The sequence below is a fragment of the Schistocerca cancellata genome, chromosome 11, assembly GCF_023864275.1.
Source record: "Schistocerca cancellata isolate TAMUIC-IGC-003103 chromosome 11, iqSchCanc2.1, whole genome shotgun sequence".
Classification (NCBI taxonomy): Eukaryota; Metazoa; Arthropoda; class Insecta; order Orthoptera; family Acrididae; genus Schistocerca; species Schistocerca cancellata.
The window spans coordinates 165,621,066-165,640,150 of record NC_064636.1 but is presented as its reverse complement, the minus strand read 5'-3'; the positions used below and the strand labels follow the sequence as shown (position 1 = coordinate 165,640,150).

The following is a 19,085-nucleotide window of genomic DNA, read 5'->3' as shown; positions in this document are numbered from 1 at the left end:
TAAGTGGGTAAATCAAATAACTAATAACCAGGTACTGAACTAGGAAAAAAACAATTTTACGACAGGACAACCTGACAAGACGAAACTGATGTATAGGAGACACACTGAGATATCAAGGGATCACCAATTTAGTACTGCTGGGTGGTATACATTGTAGAGGGAGACTGAGGCTAGACTACAGTAATCAGGTCCAAGTGGCTGCAAGCTGCAGTAGTTATTTGGAAACGAAGAAGCTGGCAGAGAATAGGCTAGCACAGAGAGCTGCATCGAAGCAGTCTTCGGACTTAAGATCACAAAACAAACACGTGACAACAATGCTTGTACGTCCAGAATGAAATGTTTACTCTGCTGTTTTAGAAACTCTCTGGCACATAAAACTGTGTGCCAGACCATGTCTTAATAACGTGACAGAATTTTTGATCAGAATGCCACCTCTTACACCTCAGCAAAAAAAGGTAAATTTTGTTTACAAAACACATTTTAAAAATTTTTACCAGTAATAATATGGACATCCCTACAAAATGGTTACTTTGTTTACGTTTCATTTCAAACGATCAGAGATCTGAGCAACACGGCCCTGTACAATTCGTCAAGAATGGAGTGTCACCACACCGGGCAGAGTTCACATTTGGTCAACTGCTAGTCAACTCGAAGTGGTATTGCCGTTTCGTACTCAATGCCTACGATCGTCAATTAGAGCACTAAAGCTGTAAAATAATGAAGAAGAATCTCAAAAGTGACTTCTACCGAACACATCGGACAAGTGTCCGCCTCTATAGCCGAGTGGTCAGTGCAGCGGAATGCCACGGAGAATTTCTCCGGTCGGGGACTGCGTGTCGTGTTGTCGTCATCTCGTCCCCGTCCACACGCAAGTCACCGAAATGGCGTCAACTAAAAAGACTCGCACCGGGCGACCGGTCTACCTGACAGGAGGCCCTAGCCACGTGACATTTCATTTCACTGGACAAGTTAGTCACAACTTGCACTTCGTCCAGAGAGATTGTCTGTCAATGTGGGTCGTGACAGCAATTCTACATAATTGTGACTTTAATTTGGCAAAAGGTGAAAATAAATATTTTATTTGTTAAATGTGAAAACATTGTGTCACATGCAGAGTCTGTCAGATTAACCAGCTTCTCTGAGCAGTGTAGCACGCAAAAAGTGATACAACAATATTTTTATAAAGCCACTGAAACCAAGTTCGAGTTAATCCGAATACCGACAACGAGATATATACCGAGTCGACAAAAGTCACGGGATACGTCCTAAGATCGAGTCGGATCTCCTTTTGTCCGTTGCAGGGCAGCAACTCAAAGTGACAAGGGCCGGACGAGACGGAAGCCCCTCGAGAAATAATGAGACGTGCTGCCTCTATAGCAGTCTGTAATTGTGGAAGTACTGAAGGTGCAGGATTTTGTGCACAAACTGACCTCTCGATTACGTCCCAGAAATATTCGACGGGATTCACGTCGGGCAATCTGGCCGGTCACACAATTCGTTCGAACTGTTGGGAATGTTCTTCAAACCGATCAATTGTGGCCAGGTGATACGGCGCATTATCGTCCGTAGTAACTCGATCGTCGTTTGAGAATGTGGAGCCCACGACTGGCTGCAAATGGTCTTCACGTAGCCCAACGTGACCCTTTCCAGTCGATGATCAGTTCAGTTCTATGTAAACACAGCCCACACCACTGTGGAGCCATCACCAGCTCGCACAGTGTCTCGTTGACAACTTGCGTCCGTGGCTTTGTGGGGTCTGTACCACACTTTAACCGTACCAGGGTTGCCCCAAGTTCCCCCGAGTTAAATTCCCTGATATTTCTCTGAATTCCCTGACAAATTTTGAGATGTCGAGGGTAAGTAGCCACGTAAGTTGAGAAAAAATGAAGGACTTCTATATTTGTAAATATGTGAGCACAAATCTTAAGTACTGGTATCAACATCTTTTGCAATGAACCGGTTTTAGATGGGAAAAACAAGACAAATGGTATGTATGTTTCATTAAAACCACATTTGGCGATAAAAATACACATTTCGTTGGAGCCGAAAGACACATTTAAAACACCTTCACTGATTTCAGAAATAACCTCAGACAATAGTAGGCCTCTCGAAAGAACTATATAAGGCAGGGAAGAATTGTGCAAACCAACGCTATAGGTGACCACCAATAAAATGTCGTTTCTTCTATGTTCGTTACTGTCGGTTATTACCTACTGTGTTATGTCTATCATTTTACAGGTACTGTGTGATTTTACTTTCGAGAAATATAAGAGTACAGTGTACAAACTGGCAGTGACTCCCACAATTTTCTCGTTCTTATCGCTCATACTTTCTAATATATAAACTACTTTTGAAATGACAAAATTTACCACAACAAATAAAATGTCTATAAAATGCTGCACTGTACAATGTACTTGTGGTGATACAGTCGCAATTCCTGAAATGCGTCGGCCGTGGCCCGCAGATAAACCACGAAAATCGGCTGCATTACGCCACACACAAATAGACCCGGCCCACGGGCAGGTCGGCGAGACTACGTCCGACGGGCAGGGCCTGCACGTTAGTGGGAAACGGTGGGCTCCAGCCCGGTAGGTCCGCTCGTTAGAGATACCCACAAAAATGGCCCGCCGTTTCTTCCCGCCGTGGAAGTCCACTGGCGTAGCCAGCTATTCAGACGTTACAGACACCGTGTAGACGAAACGAGACTGCGGTGATCGATCCGTGCAACAGATAACTTGCACTAATAGTCCGAGAATCGATACTGACGAAGACAGGTAGCAACTCACCGTACCGACGATCACCGAGCTGCAGACGGGCACACGGGAAAGACAAACGCACTCTCACAACTAAATTTTTGGCCACAGCATTTGTCAGAAAATGAGAGCACACAGACATTCCCACAATCACTCGTACACAACTCACGCACACACGACCGCCGTCTCCGGCAACTCTGTCGACAGTCTCTGAGAATTGCATCCAAACGAACCACTCCTCACGCTTCCCTGCCTCTAGTCGGCAGCTGCTAGGCTGGGGGTAAGAAGTGGTGGCGTCACTGATTGCAAGCCGAGTGGAGAGGGAAGAACACTGTGTTCGGTTCACGGCCCTGTCACGTTGTACTGTATATGCCACAGCAATCTGAGCAGCAGTCGGCACTACTGTGACACAATGAACTGTCGCGAATCGGTTACTTCGACAGCTCCGAGACGGACACCCTACTGCACGCTTTACACTGACCACAAACTACCACAATTTGCGAGTTCCGTGGTGTCGAGTGAGAGCTCGTCGGAGGCAGGGTGGAGGCCGACTGAGTTTTCTGTGTGGTGGAATTTGTGACAGTGGGATAGAAAAAAAGCAGTGCCCACAAAATAATCCAAAAGTACTTTTGGTGTCGACAAGAATACTGCGAATAAGTTTCCCCAGACATCGGAGAGCACAATAGAGGTAATCGACAAGTACTGAGACCAGTTCAAAGAGCAGAATGTCACAGTTCGTATTGCAGAATCGGACAGGCAAAACAAAATGTGCCACATAAGGAACTAAACACTAATTCATTTCCATTCTGACCGGCAGCTTCACAACAGTCTTACCCAAAACATTAAGTAAATAAACGGTATTTCCAGAATGAATCTTTCACTGTGAAGTGCACTGTATGCCGATTTGAAACTCGGCGACATTAAAAATGTGTACTGGACCGGGACTCGAACTGAAGTGTTACGTACCATTTAGTCAGACAGCATTTAACATTATTTGTGTAGTACAAGGAAAGACGATCGAGACAGAATAGTATTTAGTAGGGAGTAAGTAGCGGAATGTGTACTTTAGGCGGGTACCCATTTCTGTTATGTGCGAACATTAAATGGTAAGTTTAAGATACGAGAAAACGGCAACAGGTGGTGACAAATAAATGGCTTCACCTGCTCTGGGTAGGGTCTTTTACATTTTGGCACTGTTGCTTGACGGTGAATTGGTGGTCAAACAGCAACCACTCTCCAAGAATAAAAACAAAAAACAAGATGGATTTGTGACAAATGAAATATTTGGTAATCTGGTCAGGTTGTGCCTTCAAGGCATATGTCACATAAAGGTGTGTTCTATTCAAATTCACGAGTCACAGAAATGTCTGTACAACCATTTAAGGAAGTATATGTTTATAAAAGGAGAGTAGTGGACACAAGCAGAAGTTACCTTCTTTTGCTGCAGAATGTGAGGTAGTCAAGCCTTTCCTCGGTTACACAAAGGTGTTCAGAGGCACTGATTAGGCAGAACCTCTACTTCGAGACAATCAACTACGATGACCGGTTTAAACGAAAAAGGTAAATACATCACGTGTTACATCAGGTGAGAGATCTAGTGTACTGTTATAAATTCACTTTGACTACAAGGAATCAGCCGGCAGCTACATAAAACCCTACGATTAGCAAGACAAAACATTTCATTTGGCTCACAGTGTACAGAACACTGAGCAGTGGAGCTAATGGAAGAAGATAACTATAAATTTATGAAATCTTGAAATTCAATGAGTGATATATTATGGCATTGCTAAGAGCAACAAGGATTAAACAAAAGGAGAAACTATAAATAAACAGATGTAACTGTACTGTCTGAAGTCAGTAACATTCTGCTGAGAAGAAAGCGAAAGGAATTATCGGCACAATTCGTGAAATCTGAAGACAAACCATACTTATAAAATTGTGGTACACACATTACAGCAACTTCAATTAAATGTCGACACACGAATAAAATAATGTCGGAGAAGAAGAATTCGAATCTAGACGTCGGTGGGGATGCAGTAGTAGCTGAGCAACATTGCAGGGATGCTGCTGTACGGCCCGTACTGTCCGTCACTGTGTTTGAAACGTCAGTTGCGCTGGGTGATGCAACTCACTGTGGTACTTGTACTTGCAGTTACTTCGGCTACATGATGAGGTATGGCAATTCGTAAGAATGATTGAGCTGTTCAGAAAAATCCACATTGAAAACTTGTTTCCATCTAGATAGTGATATAGTGTTTCAGTGTTATCATGTCTAAGAAAACAGTGTAGTCACAGAGGGTACATAATAGAGAATACTTGCATTGCATTTACATGGCTAAACTCTTTGGCAATCGACTTGGAAAAGTTGCTAGAGAAAGTACAAGAGAATTTGATTACACAGGCACAAAAAAAAAGACAGAACTTTTAATAAGAAGACTGTTGTACAAAACTATCATATAAATGATTTAGTATTAGTATGGGATTTTCATTGCAGCTCAAATGTAAAGAAGGAAACGAGCAATTTTTTTCAGCATTACAGTGGATCTTTTATAGTTCAGAATGTACCGCACTGAAAAGCAGTATATGTAATAGACAGTGATACAGGGCAAGGTAAAGGACTTTACAATACAGATATGATGAAAAGATTTAAGGCCCCAGGAGAGTTCATGCTCTTTGTGAACTCGGTGGATTGACGTCCACCAGCAGGTCGAGTTAAATTGTTTCTGTATCTTGATCTTAGTTTTCTTGGGGACATTTCTATCTCCTTTGACTATTCTATTATATTAGTATTATACATTCTACTACCACTTCTTGCAGAAAGAGAACTAAAAATATGACCTCAACACCTGTATTCATAACGTCTATTGTCGATTCAATGATAACTGCATCAGTATGAACTTAGTTCATAAACTTAACTATAAATTAACATTTTAAGGAAAATTCTGAAGATGTATGATGTACGTGTAGTACATGTATTATTATATGATGGTTATAGCACTATGATACTTGCAGAGAAATGCTTTAAACCAGAAGGTCTTTGCATAAGCTGTGAACATAGTAAGCTAAATATTCTGGGATTTAGAATAAGGAATTATTGATTTTGTACATTTTTTAAACATGAAAAAGAATAGAATGGTTGGGTTTGTAATTGAATTTTATTGGGGCAGTTCAATCATTGGTACGGAGATCACATCTATCGAGTATTGACCAGCAAATAGACTGACCACAGACAATTTTTTTTTTTTTTTTAGGGCACAAAACTGCTATGGTCATTAGCGCCCGGTCCAGGACTTAAGAAACAGTAAAAAACCGAAAATGGAAACCAGCAGCAATGGGAACGAAAGTCATAAAATTGGAGAAACTAAAAACAGAAGGAAGGCTTAAAAATCCTCTACAGAAGGGGTTTATTGTCCCCAAAAAAAGCTTCAAATGACTGACGTCGTTTCACTGGCACTAATAAATGCGAGAACGCGATCGGCTGAGCGCGTGTCATCTGCTAAAATCGACGATATATCAGGCGACAGCTGTAGACGGGAGCGTAACGGATTAAAATAGGGGCACTCAATTAAAAGGTGTCTTACCGTCCACAGCTGAGAGCAGTGGGGATAGAGTGGGGGAGGATCGCCGCTTAAAAGATGTCGATGGCTAAAAAGACAGTGCCCTATCCGGAGTCTAGTTAAAATTACCTCCTCCCGACGACACGTTCGGGAGGAAGAGGTCCAAGCACAAGGAAGAGCTTTCACGTCCCGCAATTTATTATGGGGAAGTGTCGACCAATGTGCGTGCCTTAAAAGAACAACATGACGACATAAAACGCTCCGTAGATCAGCGAAGGGAAGCGATTGAATAGCTGGCCGAAGAAGAGAGACTGCAGCCTTGGCCGCTATATCGGCCGCCTCATTTCCACAGATACCAACGTGTCCCGGGAGCCAGAGGAACGCCACCGAGACGCCCCCCAGGTGGAGCAAGCGCAGACAGTCCTGAATCCGGTGGACCAGAGGGTGCACAGGGTAAAGAGCTTGGAGACTGAGGAGAGAGCTGAGAGAATCTGAGCAGATAACGTACTGTATTCGCTGATGGCGGCGGATGTAGTGGACAGCCTGGAGAACAGCGTAAAGCTCGGCAGTATAAACCGAACACTGGTCGGGAAGCCGAAAGTGATTTGGGGTGTCGCCAACAATATAGGCACTCCCTACACCTAACGATGTTTTCGAGCCATCGGTGTAAATAAATGTGGCTTCCTTCATTTGTGCACATAGAGCAGCAAATGCCCGACGATAAACAAGTGAAGGGGTACCATCCTTGGGAAATCGACAAAGGTCACGGAGCAGGCAGATCCGTGGACAGAGCCAAGGCGGTGCTGTACCCCAAGTTGTCAAGAAGGTTTCAGAAAAATGGAAAAAAATGTCATGGGCTGGATTAGCAGGCATGGAAGACAGATGGCTAGCATAACGACTCAGAAGGACTGCTCGCCGAATGGACAGCGGAGGTTCAGCAGTCTCAGCATAAAGGCTTTCCACAGAGCTGGTGTAAAAAGCTCCAGACACTAAACGTAATTCACAGTGGTGGATAGAGTCGAGACGCCGAAGAATAGACGGCCGAGCAGAGGAGTAGACTATGCTTCCACAGTCCAATTTCGAGCGCACTAAGGCGCGATAGAGGCGGAGAAGGACCACTCGGTCTGCTCCCCAGGAGGTGCCATTCAGGACACGGAGGGTGTTGAGGGATCGCAGACAGCGAGCCGAAAGATAGGAAACGAGGGAGGACCAACACAGTTTTCTGTCAAACATAAGACCCAAGAATTTAGCGACGTCCGAAAACGGAAGGTTGACAGGTCCTAGATGTAAGGAGGGTGGAAGAAACTCCTTACGTCGCCAAAAATTAACACAAACGGTCTTACTGGGAGAAAAACGGAAGCCGATTTCAACGCTCCAAGAGTGGAGGCGATCGAGACATCCTTGAAGACGTCGTTCAAGAAGGCTGGTCCGTTGAGAGCTGTAGTAGATCGCAAAATCGTCCACAAAAAGGGAGCCCGAGACATCAGGAAGGAGACAACCCATAATTGGATTTATGGCAATGGCAAACAGTACAACACTCAGCACGGAGCTCTGGAGTACCCCGTTTTCTTGGGAGAAAGTACAGGAGAGAGTAGCGTTCACCCGCACTCTAAATGTGCGCTCTGCCATAAATTTGCGAAGAAAAAGGGGCAGCCGACCTCGAAAGCCCCAAGAGAACAGTGTGCGGAGGATGCCTGTCCTCCAACAGGTATCGTATGCTCTTTCCAGATCAAAAAATATTGCTACTGTTTGGCGTTTCCGGAGAAAATTGTTCATGATGTAAGTGGAGAGAGCAACAAGATGGTCAACTGCAGAACGATGCTTTCGGAATCCGCATTGGGCAGGTGTTAAAAGACTGCGGGATTCCAGCCACCAAGCTAAACGGTAATTCACCATACGCTCCAAAACCTTACAGACACTACTCGTGAGAGAAATGGGGCGATAGCTAGGGGGGAGATGTTTGTCCTTTCCAGGTTTCGGAACAGGAACGACGATAGCTTCTCGCCATCGTCTGGGAAAAGCACTGTCGGTCCAAATTCGATTATAAAGGCGAAGGAGGTAACGCAGACTATGTGTTGATAAATGCAGCAACATTTGGACGTGGATACCATCCGGTCCTGGGGCGGAGGAGCGAGAAGAAGAGAGTGCATGTTGGAGTTCCCGCATGGAGAAAACAGTATTGTAAGTTTCGCGATTTTGCGAGGAGAAAGCAAGATGTTGCACTTCCGCTGCACGTTTCTTCGGGAGAAACACTGGCGGGTAATTTGAAGAGCACGAAATCTCAGCAAAGTGCTGACCCAACGAGTTAGAAATTGCGACGGGGTCATGCGCGACAGTGAGCCCAGAGACCGGGAAGAAACTATGCGCGCCTGAGAACCGTCGAAGCCGACTCCAAACTTCCGAGGAGGGAGTGAAGGTGTTAAATGAGTTAATAAAGAATTTCCAGCTTGCCTTCTTGCTATCGCGGATGACACAACGGCATCGCGCACGGAACTGCTTATAGCGGATACAGTTGGCCAAAATAGGATGGTGGCAGAAAACACGAAGAGCATATCGCCGCTCACTTATTGCGTCACAGCATGCCTCGTTCCACCAAGGAACTGGGGAGCGCCGGGACAATTCGGAGGTGCGTGGTATTGAACGTTCTGCAGCTGTAAGAATAACGTCTGTAATATGACTGACCTCATCGTCGACGCTAGGAAAGTGACGGTCATCGAATGTCGCTAGAGACGAAAAAAGTGTCCAATCGGCTTGGGCAAACTTCCAGCGTTGCGGGCGCATATATGGCAGTTGAGGCTGCAGTCTAAGGACACATGGAAAGTGGTCACTCGAGTGTGTATCATCAAGGGCGAACCATTCAAAGTGCCGAGCTAGCGGAACAGTACCGACCGCAAGGTCCAAATGAGATAAATTTGTCGTGGAGGCAGACAAAAATGTAGGGACCCCAGTGTTGAGGCAAACTAGATCTGCTTGGTGGAAGACGTCTAGCAATAGTGAGCCACGTGGACAAGGATGTGGAGATCCCCAAAGCGGGTGGTGGGCATTGAAGTCCCCAAATAGCAAATAGGGAGGTGGAAGCTGACCAAGAAGATGAAGGAGATCTGCTCGTGCCATTGGTGTGGACGATGGAGGGAGAACAAAGTGGTCATAGGGACGCAGCTTTGTTTCCTGAAGACAGAAGATGACCGGCGAGTAGGATCGTAAGAGGATCGACAATTCATCCCGATTGGCTCGAATGCTGCGGATATTCCAGTGGACAATAGACATAGGGTGAACAGAAAATTGAGGAATGTGACCAAGGGTGCTGTCAACTCAATGGCTGCTCAGAGCTTGCGACCGACAGCATGGAATAGCATTCAGCCGAAGGCAGAAGATCCTAATCCATAGGTTGTTCAGGAGCAGCTCCTGCCACCAGCGATCGGCCGGTTGATCGGTCGCCAGCAGTGTGCCTCGGCGACACAGAAGACGGCCGAGGGCGATTTCCGCCAGGTGGTGCTGTAGATGGGACACGCCTTGGCGGAGAAGGAGATGAACTGGATTTCTTAGTAGCCTTCTTGGAAATATGATGTTTAGATGAAGGAGGAACCAATGGTTGTGAAGTTGGGGTACGTAAAAAATCTTCACGAGTATGCTCTTTTTTCGAAGTCTTGGTGTCTGACTTTTGGGCTCGAGATTTAGCAGAACCCGATGAAGGGTGAGCCATAGAGCGGGCAGGCGAAAGTGGTGAGGTTGAACGGGCGATCTTTGCACTGGCCGATCTGACGACTGTGGCACTAAAGGTGAGGTCGCAAGTGTGCATGGCCGCCTCCTTTGTTGGCCGAGGAGAAGCAAGGACAGTGCTGTATTTTCCTGTCTGAGGCACGGTGGGCTGTCGACTGGCGAATAATTTTCGAGCAGCAAAGGTCGACACCTTTTCCTTCACTCTGATTTCCTGGATGAACTTTTCGTCTTTAAAAATGGTGCAATCTCGAGAGGAAGCAGCGTGGTCACTCATACAGTTGATGCAGCGAGGGGATGGAGGTGGACAAGCACCCTCATGGGCATCCTTGCCACACGTAACACATTTGGCCGGATTGGAACAGGACTGGCTGGTGTGATTGAACCGCTGACACCGATAACAACGCGTAGGGTTTGGGACGTAAGGGCGAACGGAAATTATCTCATAGCCTGCTTTGATTTTGGATGGGAGTTGAACTTTGTCAAATGTCAAGAAGACAGTGCGGGTTGGAATGATGTTCGTGTCAACCCTTTTCATAACTCTATGAACAGCCGTTACGCCCTGGTCAGACAGGTAGTGCTGAATTTCTTCGTCAGACAATCCATCGAGGGAGCGTGTATATACGACTCCACGTGAGGAATTTAAAGTGCGGTGCACTTCAACCCGGACAGGGAAGGTGTGGAGCAGTGAAGTACGCAGCAATTTTTGTGCCTGGACGGCACTGACTGTTTCTAACAACAAGGTGCCATTCCGTAATCTGGAACAAGACTTTACAGGACCTGCAATTGTGTCGACACCTTTCTGAATAATGAAAGGGGTTGACCGTGGAGTAGTCGTGACCTTCGTCAGACCGAGAAACGACAAGGAACTGTGGCAACGATGGAAGAACTGTCTGTGGTTGAGACTCGGTGAACTTACGTTTGTGAGCAGACATAGTGGAAGGTGAGGAAACCATTGCGGAAGAATCCCCCACGATTACCGGCGTCTCCGATGGAAGGTATCAGCTCGGGTAATCACCCCTCCCTGGGCCTGGCCGTTACCAGGGGGTACGTACGTGTCCTACCTGTCTACCCGGGGCGGGGAATTACGCGTTACCCCGTCACCGGCTACGCACAAAAATGCGTGAGTCGGCCTTCAGACACGCACAGGGAGGAAGACAGAGAAAGGGAAAGGAAAGAAGAGAGATCTCAAACACCGCAGTGGAGAAAAAGGTAAGGAGAAGAGGTAAGGAAAAGAGAAGGACAAAGGAAGGAAGAAGACATACAAGCAAAGAAGGCGAAGAATGCGTTACATTTACGAGCGTCCGTCTCTGGACGTAGGCACAAACCATACTCCCAGATGGGGAGAAAGGGAAGGAAAGAGCCAGAGGTGAGGGGAGGAGGGGCGAAGATGGGGGTGGGGAAGGATGCGGAAAGGGAAGGTATGCAGCCCGGAAAGTAAGGAAGGCCACATTAGCTCGGGGTCCCGTGCTCGCTACGCACGTATCCACAAAAGAGTTGTGGTCCCCCTGGGGGGAGAAATTATACTGACCACTGGTAACGACTTACGTGAATACACTTGCCTATTCCATTGCCTTTCATAGGAGTTTGTTAGGATCAGTTTTTGAAGTGACTGTGATGGTGACGCCGTGCACTCCGTCCTGTAGTGAATGTCAAACAACTTCTCCCTGTGGCACCACTGTGAAGTGCCTTAGGAGATGCAGGACTCTGAGGTGTTGTGTGGTAAGGGAATCCATGTATGGGGTACTGTCTTCTTTTCTTCTTTCATCCTAACATACCTGTCTGACTACTTTCGTTTCTTACTTCTCCATTAGAAGTATGAAATCTATCTTCCTTCTGACGATAGGCAAAGTTCTTATCATACGATTTCTTCCTTTTAAAGTCTATATAGTAGAATTTACAGCATACAACAGTAGGATTGCACTGGCAGTTATTTCACGCATGATGACGACAATAAATTATCAGGTTCTATATTTTGGGTTAAGTAAGTGACACATGTTACTCATGCCACACTTTATAGGGGAGAAGAGACCAGATAAGAGATGGATGGCAAGACAAACTGATTGCATGTTAATGTCCGTAGCCCAATAAGAAGCAAGATCTTAAAGAGTTAACAAGAGTACGGGAAGGTTTGATTATTCGTAATCTTTTGTATTGTCTAAATCTAGTAAGTATAAGAAAGTAAACTATAAACTGTATCAGTAAGTAGAAGCAAGAAAGATAAGCATGAAAAGTATGTTTATGTAGAGATGTTATATGTGTCATAAATAAGAGTAAGATGAAAAAGAAGTTAGAACAGAGGAGTTAAGATGTTTAGATAGAGAACGAACAGGTAATGTCAGCAGAGAGCAATTCTGGGAGAAGCTTGTTGTTTAGAGTGAGAAAAGGCAGAAAAAGTGGGCTAGTGGCTGTGTTTACTGATGAAGTTAGGATGGGGCACACCCAAATAGTGGATGAGGTGTAGGAGAGGGAGACGGTATGTGGATCTGCAGGAGGAATGGCCGATTCCTTCGTCAGGAGAATCTGTGGGAGGAATGACATGTACTAATTTATGTACGTAGGTGAGAGGTAAGATTACATGGACCCACAGAAGGAATGGTCTATACCTTGATCAGGTGAATCCATTGAGGGAATGACCTGTACCACATTTTTTTAGGGGAATGAGGGTACGCCTACATCTATAAGGATATACAGGTTTAACACAGTGACTGCCCTTAGAAGACGTGTTAAGTGCAGTGAACACGGAAGTATGAAGCTTTATGGTGCTCACGATACGAAATTTTTCTACAAACTAGTTCTATAATCGAATAGACTTACCTGACAGTAGAGATGAAAATGGTTGGAGCAGGAATGTTACACACTTGTTGACTAGAGCCTATAATGAGATTTGACTCTAAGACACCAAATAGTAGGCATATACCCGACAAGTAACTCCTCAGGTAGATATAATGTGAGAAAAGGTAAAAGGTAACTAACTATGTACTATACAAGAAGTGAACAAGAATACTATACTGGATTGAAGCAAATGCAGTATTAAATGAATATAAAAACTGTAAGTGATGACACAGTAGACGTATACAGGGTGATTCACAAAGATATTCTACAAGTAAAACTAAAGAAAAAGTTCATATCACCATAGATCTGCAAATGTACGGTTACGGAGCTATGGCTAATAAAAGATTTTGCCAGAAATTTAACAACTTCGCTAATATGAAGCCACCGGAAAACTGTATGAGGGTAAAGCAAAGCACGATTTCCATTTATTTTGTTGTTCTTGATCTGGTGAATCTAACAAAACATGTCCCAGACATGTTATCTGCAGTAATTTTCCAGAACAGCCAGAAAGGCAAAGTAGTAATTTCATAAAAATTTGATTTATTATCAAGTTTTCAACAGAAGTTATAGAGAATATAATTTTGGAAAAATTCCTCTGACATACATTTTAAAGGCATTCCTATTTCATATATAATCTACAAAACTACAACATTTACTATGTGGTTTCACTTAAATACACTGTTGTTATGGTTCAAATTGCTCTGAGCACTATGGGACTTAACTGCTGAGGTCATCAGTCCCCTATAACTTAGAACTAATTAAACCTAACTAACCTATGGACATCACAAACATCCATGCCCGAGGCAGGATTCGAACCTACAACCGTAGCAGTCACACGGTTCCAGACAGTAGCACCTAGAACTGCTCGGCCACTCCGGCTGGCTGTTGTTATATTCTTCCACTGAACAATACAGAAAACTAACTTGTTTCAAGGTTAGGAGACGACAAACAACTCACTAACTGTTGCCAACAATGACATAAACGTTTCTACATTCTTAAAGGAAAGTAAACAAATTTACTTGTATAATAATCTTTGCTTCTCTGGATGTTCTGGAAAACTACTGCAGATACACACCTGGGACATATTTTATTAGATTAAAAAAAAAAAAAAATCGTGCTTTACTTTAACCTCATACAGTTTTGCGATGGATTCATATTAGCGAAGGTGCTAAATTTCAGGCAAAATCTTTTACTAGCCGTAACTCCATAACTAAACATTTGCAGACCTATGTTTATCTGAACTTTTTTCTTCAGTTTTACTTTTAGAATAACACATTAAAATATTTGCATATCTCCGTGAATCACCCTGTAAATATTAAAGTGATATCTTGCTTTATAGAAAGACTGGTCATTACACGACAATTTTTTGCACCATGCAGAATGTAAAGTAACAATATCGTGACACGACTGCACTTTCAGGCAACAAAAAGTAAATAATATGAAGATACACAAAGTAGACTAACACTGTTCTGCACAATTTACCTGAAATGAAGCAATAAAACTGAAGATACTTGTTATTAAAAATGGAGTCTGATTTCTTTTTAAAGAAGAAAATCATATCCAGTGTTTTAGTAATTAGGTTGTTTATAGTTGTATGTTAATGAAAAATCAATTACTTTTTTGAGATTGTGAGAGGTTCAGACATCTTTCCTGTAAGTGGGGGAAAACAAAGTGTTACATGCTGTTTAGGCAAATGACATATCACATTCCTTGTGTGATTCCAGGAAAGATGAAAGTGACAGAATAATACTAAGTAGGGAGTAAGTCGCAGAACATATTCTGTGCACCGGCGAGGTGTGATGACAAATAAATGGCTTCACCTGCTGTGGGTGGGTCCTTTTACGTTTCGGTGTCACAGGTCAGCAGTGGCTCACGCGTCGAAGGGCAACCGCACTCTCCAAGAACGAAAACAAAAGACACGATGGTTTTGCGACAAATGACATATATGATAATGTTAATTTTCAGGTTGTGCCTTTGAGGCATATGTCTTATAAAAGTGTGTTCTACTGAAATTCACGAGTCACACTAAATCTTCTTTTGCTCCAATACCAGCTGCGAAACATGAAGAAGTCGAGCCTTTCCTTCGCTAAACACAGGATTTCAGAGGCACTGATTAGCAGGACCTCTACTTCGAGACACTCAACTACGGCACCGAGTTAAAAGAAAAAGGTAAGTATGTCACGTGTTATGTCGGGTGACAGATCTTGTGAAGTGTTCCGACTTAGCTTCGACTACAACGAGCAAGGCAGCAGCTACATAACATTTTGTGGGTAAGTGCTCTACTAACTAATCTATATGAGCATAACTCATGACCCTCCTACACAGTTTTTCTTCATCTTCCCCCTCTTCCGCCATGTAAAGCTGCAAGAGTACACCTGTAAGAGCACTCGCTCAGCTGCACTCCTACTCTTTGGCCGGCACGAACTACGAGCCAATTCTGACACGTGCTAACTACTGAGTCGCACATTCTGGAAACTGTGGAACACTACGTGCCTTATTTTGTTGAGTTGCACCAGCTCTGTGCCAGTAAGTAACACAACTGGGCACGTGAGTCGGTCGGTGTCCAGAGCTAGAAGTGTCAGTCGGATCATAGAAATGAGGTCGGTGGAAGTAAAAGCTAGATGCGATGTGGAAGATGGAGAGAAAGAATTGTACGATGAAGTCGCACAGTGATTAATTATCACGTATATCAAAGTTAATGTGGAAGGAACAAGTGTTAGTTTTTCTAGTGTGAGTAAAACAGAAGTTCCTGGTCGCGATTTTTGTGTATTAATGATCTACAGGAGATTGTGCAAAAAGTTGAAACTGGTGTTGATAAGGAATTGAGATCAATTAAATAGTGACTTACTCAGAATGACAACCTGCAAAATTTTGGATGTGGAAAGCATAGCAACAAAAATTTTTTGTTGGGGACCAATAACCTAAGTTTATATGCAATGTGTTGTCTTTTATAGCACGTCTGACAATGTTTAATTACCAAGGCAACAGACATTATTACAGACTTGTCACAAATAATAGGTAGCTGGTTTATTTCCGTATCGGATGTGATTTCTTGTAAATTGTCTCCGTCAAAAGTCCAATTGTCAAACTGTTACATAAACAATAAAATATCTAAAATTCCAAAAGGGAGAGATTACAGGTCACGACTTGTGCCCAGATACCTCAGCCGGTAGAGCGCACGCCGCGAAAGGAAACGTTCCGGGTTCGAGTACCACTTCGGCACAGAGTTTCCATCTGTTACGAAGTTTCAAATCGGCACACACACTGTTGCAGAACAAACGATTCATTCTGGTACCCAGTATTTCATTCCTAAATTATCTTTTCTCGCACCTGCCCATTCCACCCGGGATCTGCTTCCCCCCCCCCCCCCCCATCATCAGAAGGACTTATACCTGTGGGAAAGTTTCACGACAGTCGTTCAGCACGGCACCGACAAGCACTCCGACTCGAAAGGACGAGTCGACACCTCGAATTACGAGTGACGAGGCATTAAAGTGAGTTCAGAGGGTCACGGCCGCAGGCCGGAAACTCACCGAGAGTTTCGATGACGGCGACCATCTTCTCGATCTCGTCCGGGCAGATGTCGGGACAGTGCGTGAAGCCGAAGTAGATGAGCAGCCACTGGCCCAGGAAGTCGCGGCTGGAGCGCGGCCGGCCCTCGCAGTCCACGAGCTCGAAGGCACCGCCAATGGCCGCTTTGCCCAGCTGCCGCTTCCTCTCGCGGTCGCGCGCTGCGTACAGTGAAGCACCGATCGCAATTTGTCGACTGTCGGTACCGCGTAGCTGAGGCGTCGCAATTCCGACTGACACCTGCAGTAGCTTTACTGCCATTTGAGGCAGTGTATTTGTGCAGTTTGTTGCATCGAAAGGAAAGTCACTCGAGAAACTATACAATTATGACTACGAACTGTTGGCCAGTACTTACCTTCTAGAATCAAAACACTTAGTACTGCCAATAAAAACATAACGGTAACCCTCCAATTATTTAAAGAATCGAACTCTCACATATAAAACTGCTCGAAACGTCTGATTACTTTAAAACTGAGTTAATCTGTTAAATATTTGACTTTAAGCGTGCAAGTGAGAGAAGATTTGAAATTATGCTTGCAGTCTGTTGGAAGTCATTAAGTGCTCTCATTATGAAACATTAGATTAATATACTCCGAGTAGTGTCCATTCCATTTTGAGAAAAAGCTAGTTTTTCATGCATCTCAATCATTCCACCACTAAACATCTCTTTAAGGAGCTCAGTATTTTGCCAGTGCCTTGTATCTATATTCATGAAACAGCGTGTTTCATTCATGAAAATCTCCATATATTTACACAAAATAGAGATGTTCACTATTATAATACTCGTCATTCCAATGACATATTTATAGCTGATCAATGGCTACATAAAGGGCACAGAAGTGTAAGGCACAGGGGAGTACTTCTGTACAAGAAGCTACCTAAAAATGTCAGGTCTTGCCAGAAAGGATTCAGATCCAAAATAAAGTCAATCCTACAGAAGCACTGCTTCTATTCAGTGGAAGAATTTATGAATAGTAATCTAAAACAACTTTTGTAATGTATTTTACTGCATGTGTTAAAATATTACTTTCAACTGACTTATTTGACTCGATTCACATATATAACTGTTCTTTGTTATGGCTCATCTGCACTTATGATAACACAATGTAGTGTTACTCTGTAATCATTATCTGATGACTGTATGTAACATATCAAAAAAGTTATGATTAGCTATGTACAGCATATAATTTACATAACGAAAGTGCTGGCTGGTCAATAGACACACAAACAAACACAAACATACACACAAAATTCAAGCTTTTGCAACAAACTGTTGCCTCATCAGGAAAGAGGGAAGGAGAGGGAAAGACAAAAGGATGTGGGTTTTAAGGGACAGGGTAAGGAGTCATTCCAATCCCGGGAGCGGAAAGACTTACCTTACGGGGAAAAAAGGACAGGTATACACTCGCGCACACACACACATATCCATCCACACATATACACACACAAACAGACATATTTAAAGACAGTTTGGGCAGAGATGTCAGTCGAGGCAGAAGTGCAGAGCCAAAGATGATGTTGAATGACAGGTGAGGTATGAGTGGCGGCAACTTGAAATTAGCGGAGATTCAGGCCTGGTGGATAACGGGAAGAAAGCATATACTGAAGGGCAAGTTCCCATCTCCGGAGTTCTGACAGGTTGGTGTTAGTGGGAAGTATCCAGATAACCCGGACGGTGTAACACTGTGCCAAGATGTGCTGGCCATGCACCAAGGCATGTTTAGCCACAGGGTGATCCTCTCAATCCTCCCCACTCCACCAAGAGTGTCCATCTAACCTTCGTAACCTCTTAGTTCATCCCTATGAAATCCCCAAACCACCTTCCCTACCCTCTGGCTCCTACCCTTGTAACCGCCCCCGGTGTAAAACCTGTCCCGTGCACCCTCCCACCACCACCTACTCCAGTCCTGTAACCCGGAAGGTGTACACGATCAAAGGCAGAGCCACATGTGAAAGCACCCACGTGATTTACCAACTGACCTGCCTACACTGTGAAGCTTTCTATGTGGGAATGACCAGCAACAAACTGTCCATTCACATGAATGGACACAGGCAGACAGTGTTTGTTGGTAATGAGGATCACCCGGTGGCTAAACATGCCTCGGTGCACGGCCAGAACATCTTGGCACAGTGCTACACCGTCCGGGTTATCTGGATACTTCCCACTAACACCAACCTGTCAGAACTCCGGAGATGGGAACTTGCCCTTCAGTATATCCTCTCTTCTCGTTATCCGCCAGGCCTCAATCTCCGCTAATTTCTAATTTCAATTTGCCGTTGCTCATACCTCACCTGTCATTCAACAACATCTTTGCCTCTGCACATCCGCCTCGACTGACATCTCTGCCCAAACTCTTTGCCTTTACAAATGTCTGCTTATGTCTGTGTATGTGCGGATGGATATATGTGTGTGTGTGTGTGCGCGCGCGAGTATATACCTGTCCTTTTTTCCCCGTAAGGTAAGTCTTTCCGCTCCCGGGATTGGAATGACTCCTTACCCTCTCCCCTAAAACCCACATCCTTTCGTCTTTCCCTCTTTCCTGACGAAGCAACTGTTGGTTGCGAAAGCTTGAATTTTGTGTGTATGTTTGTGTTTGTTTGTGTGTCTATTGACCTGCCAGCACTTTCGTTTGGTAAGTCACATCATCTTTGT

At 44.3% G+C, this 19,085-nt stretch overlaps 1 protein-coding gene across 1 annotated transcript in view; it reads right to left on the bottom strand.

The window, feature by feature from the left end:
- The window catches only part of LOC126108438 (protein SCO1 homolog, mitochondrial), a 55,723-nt gene that overhangs the window by 27,143 nt on the left and 9,495 nt on the right, over positions 1–19,085 (bottom strand). The window contains exon 3 of the mRNA XM_049913654.1: positions 16,396–16,593. Coding sequence (XP_049769611.1) covers positions 16,396–16,593 — 198 coding nt within the window. The remainder of the gene's footprint in view (positions 1–16,395; positions 16,594–19,085) is intronic.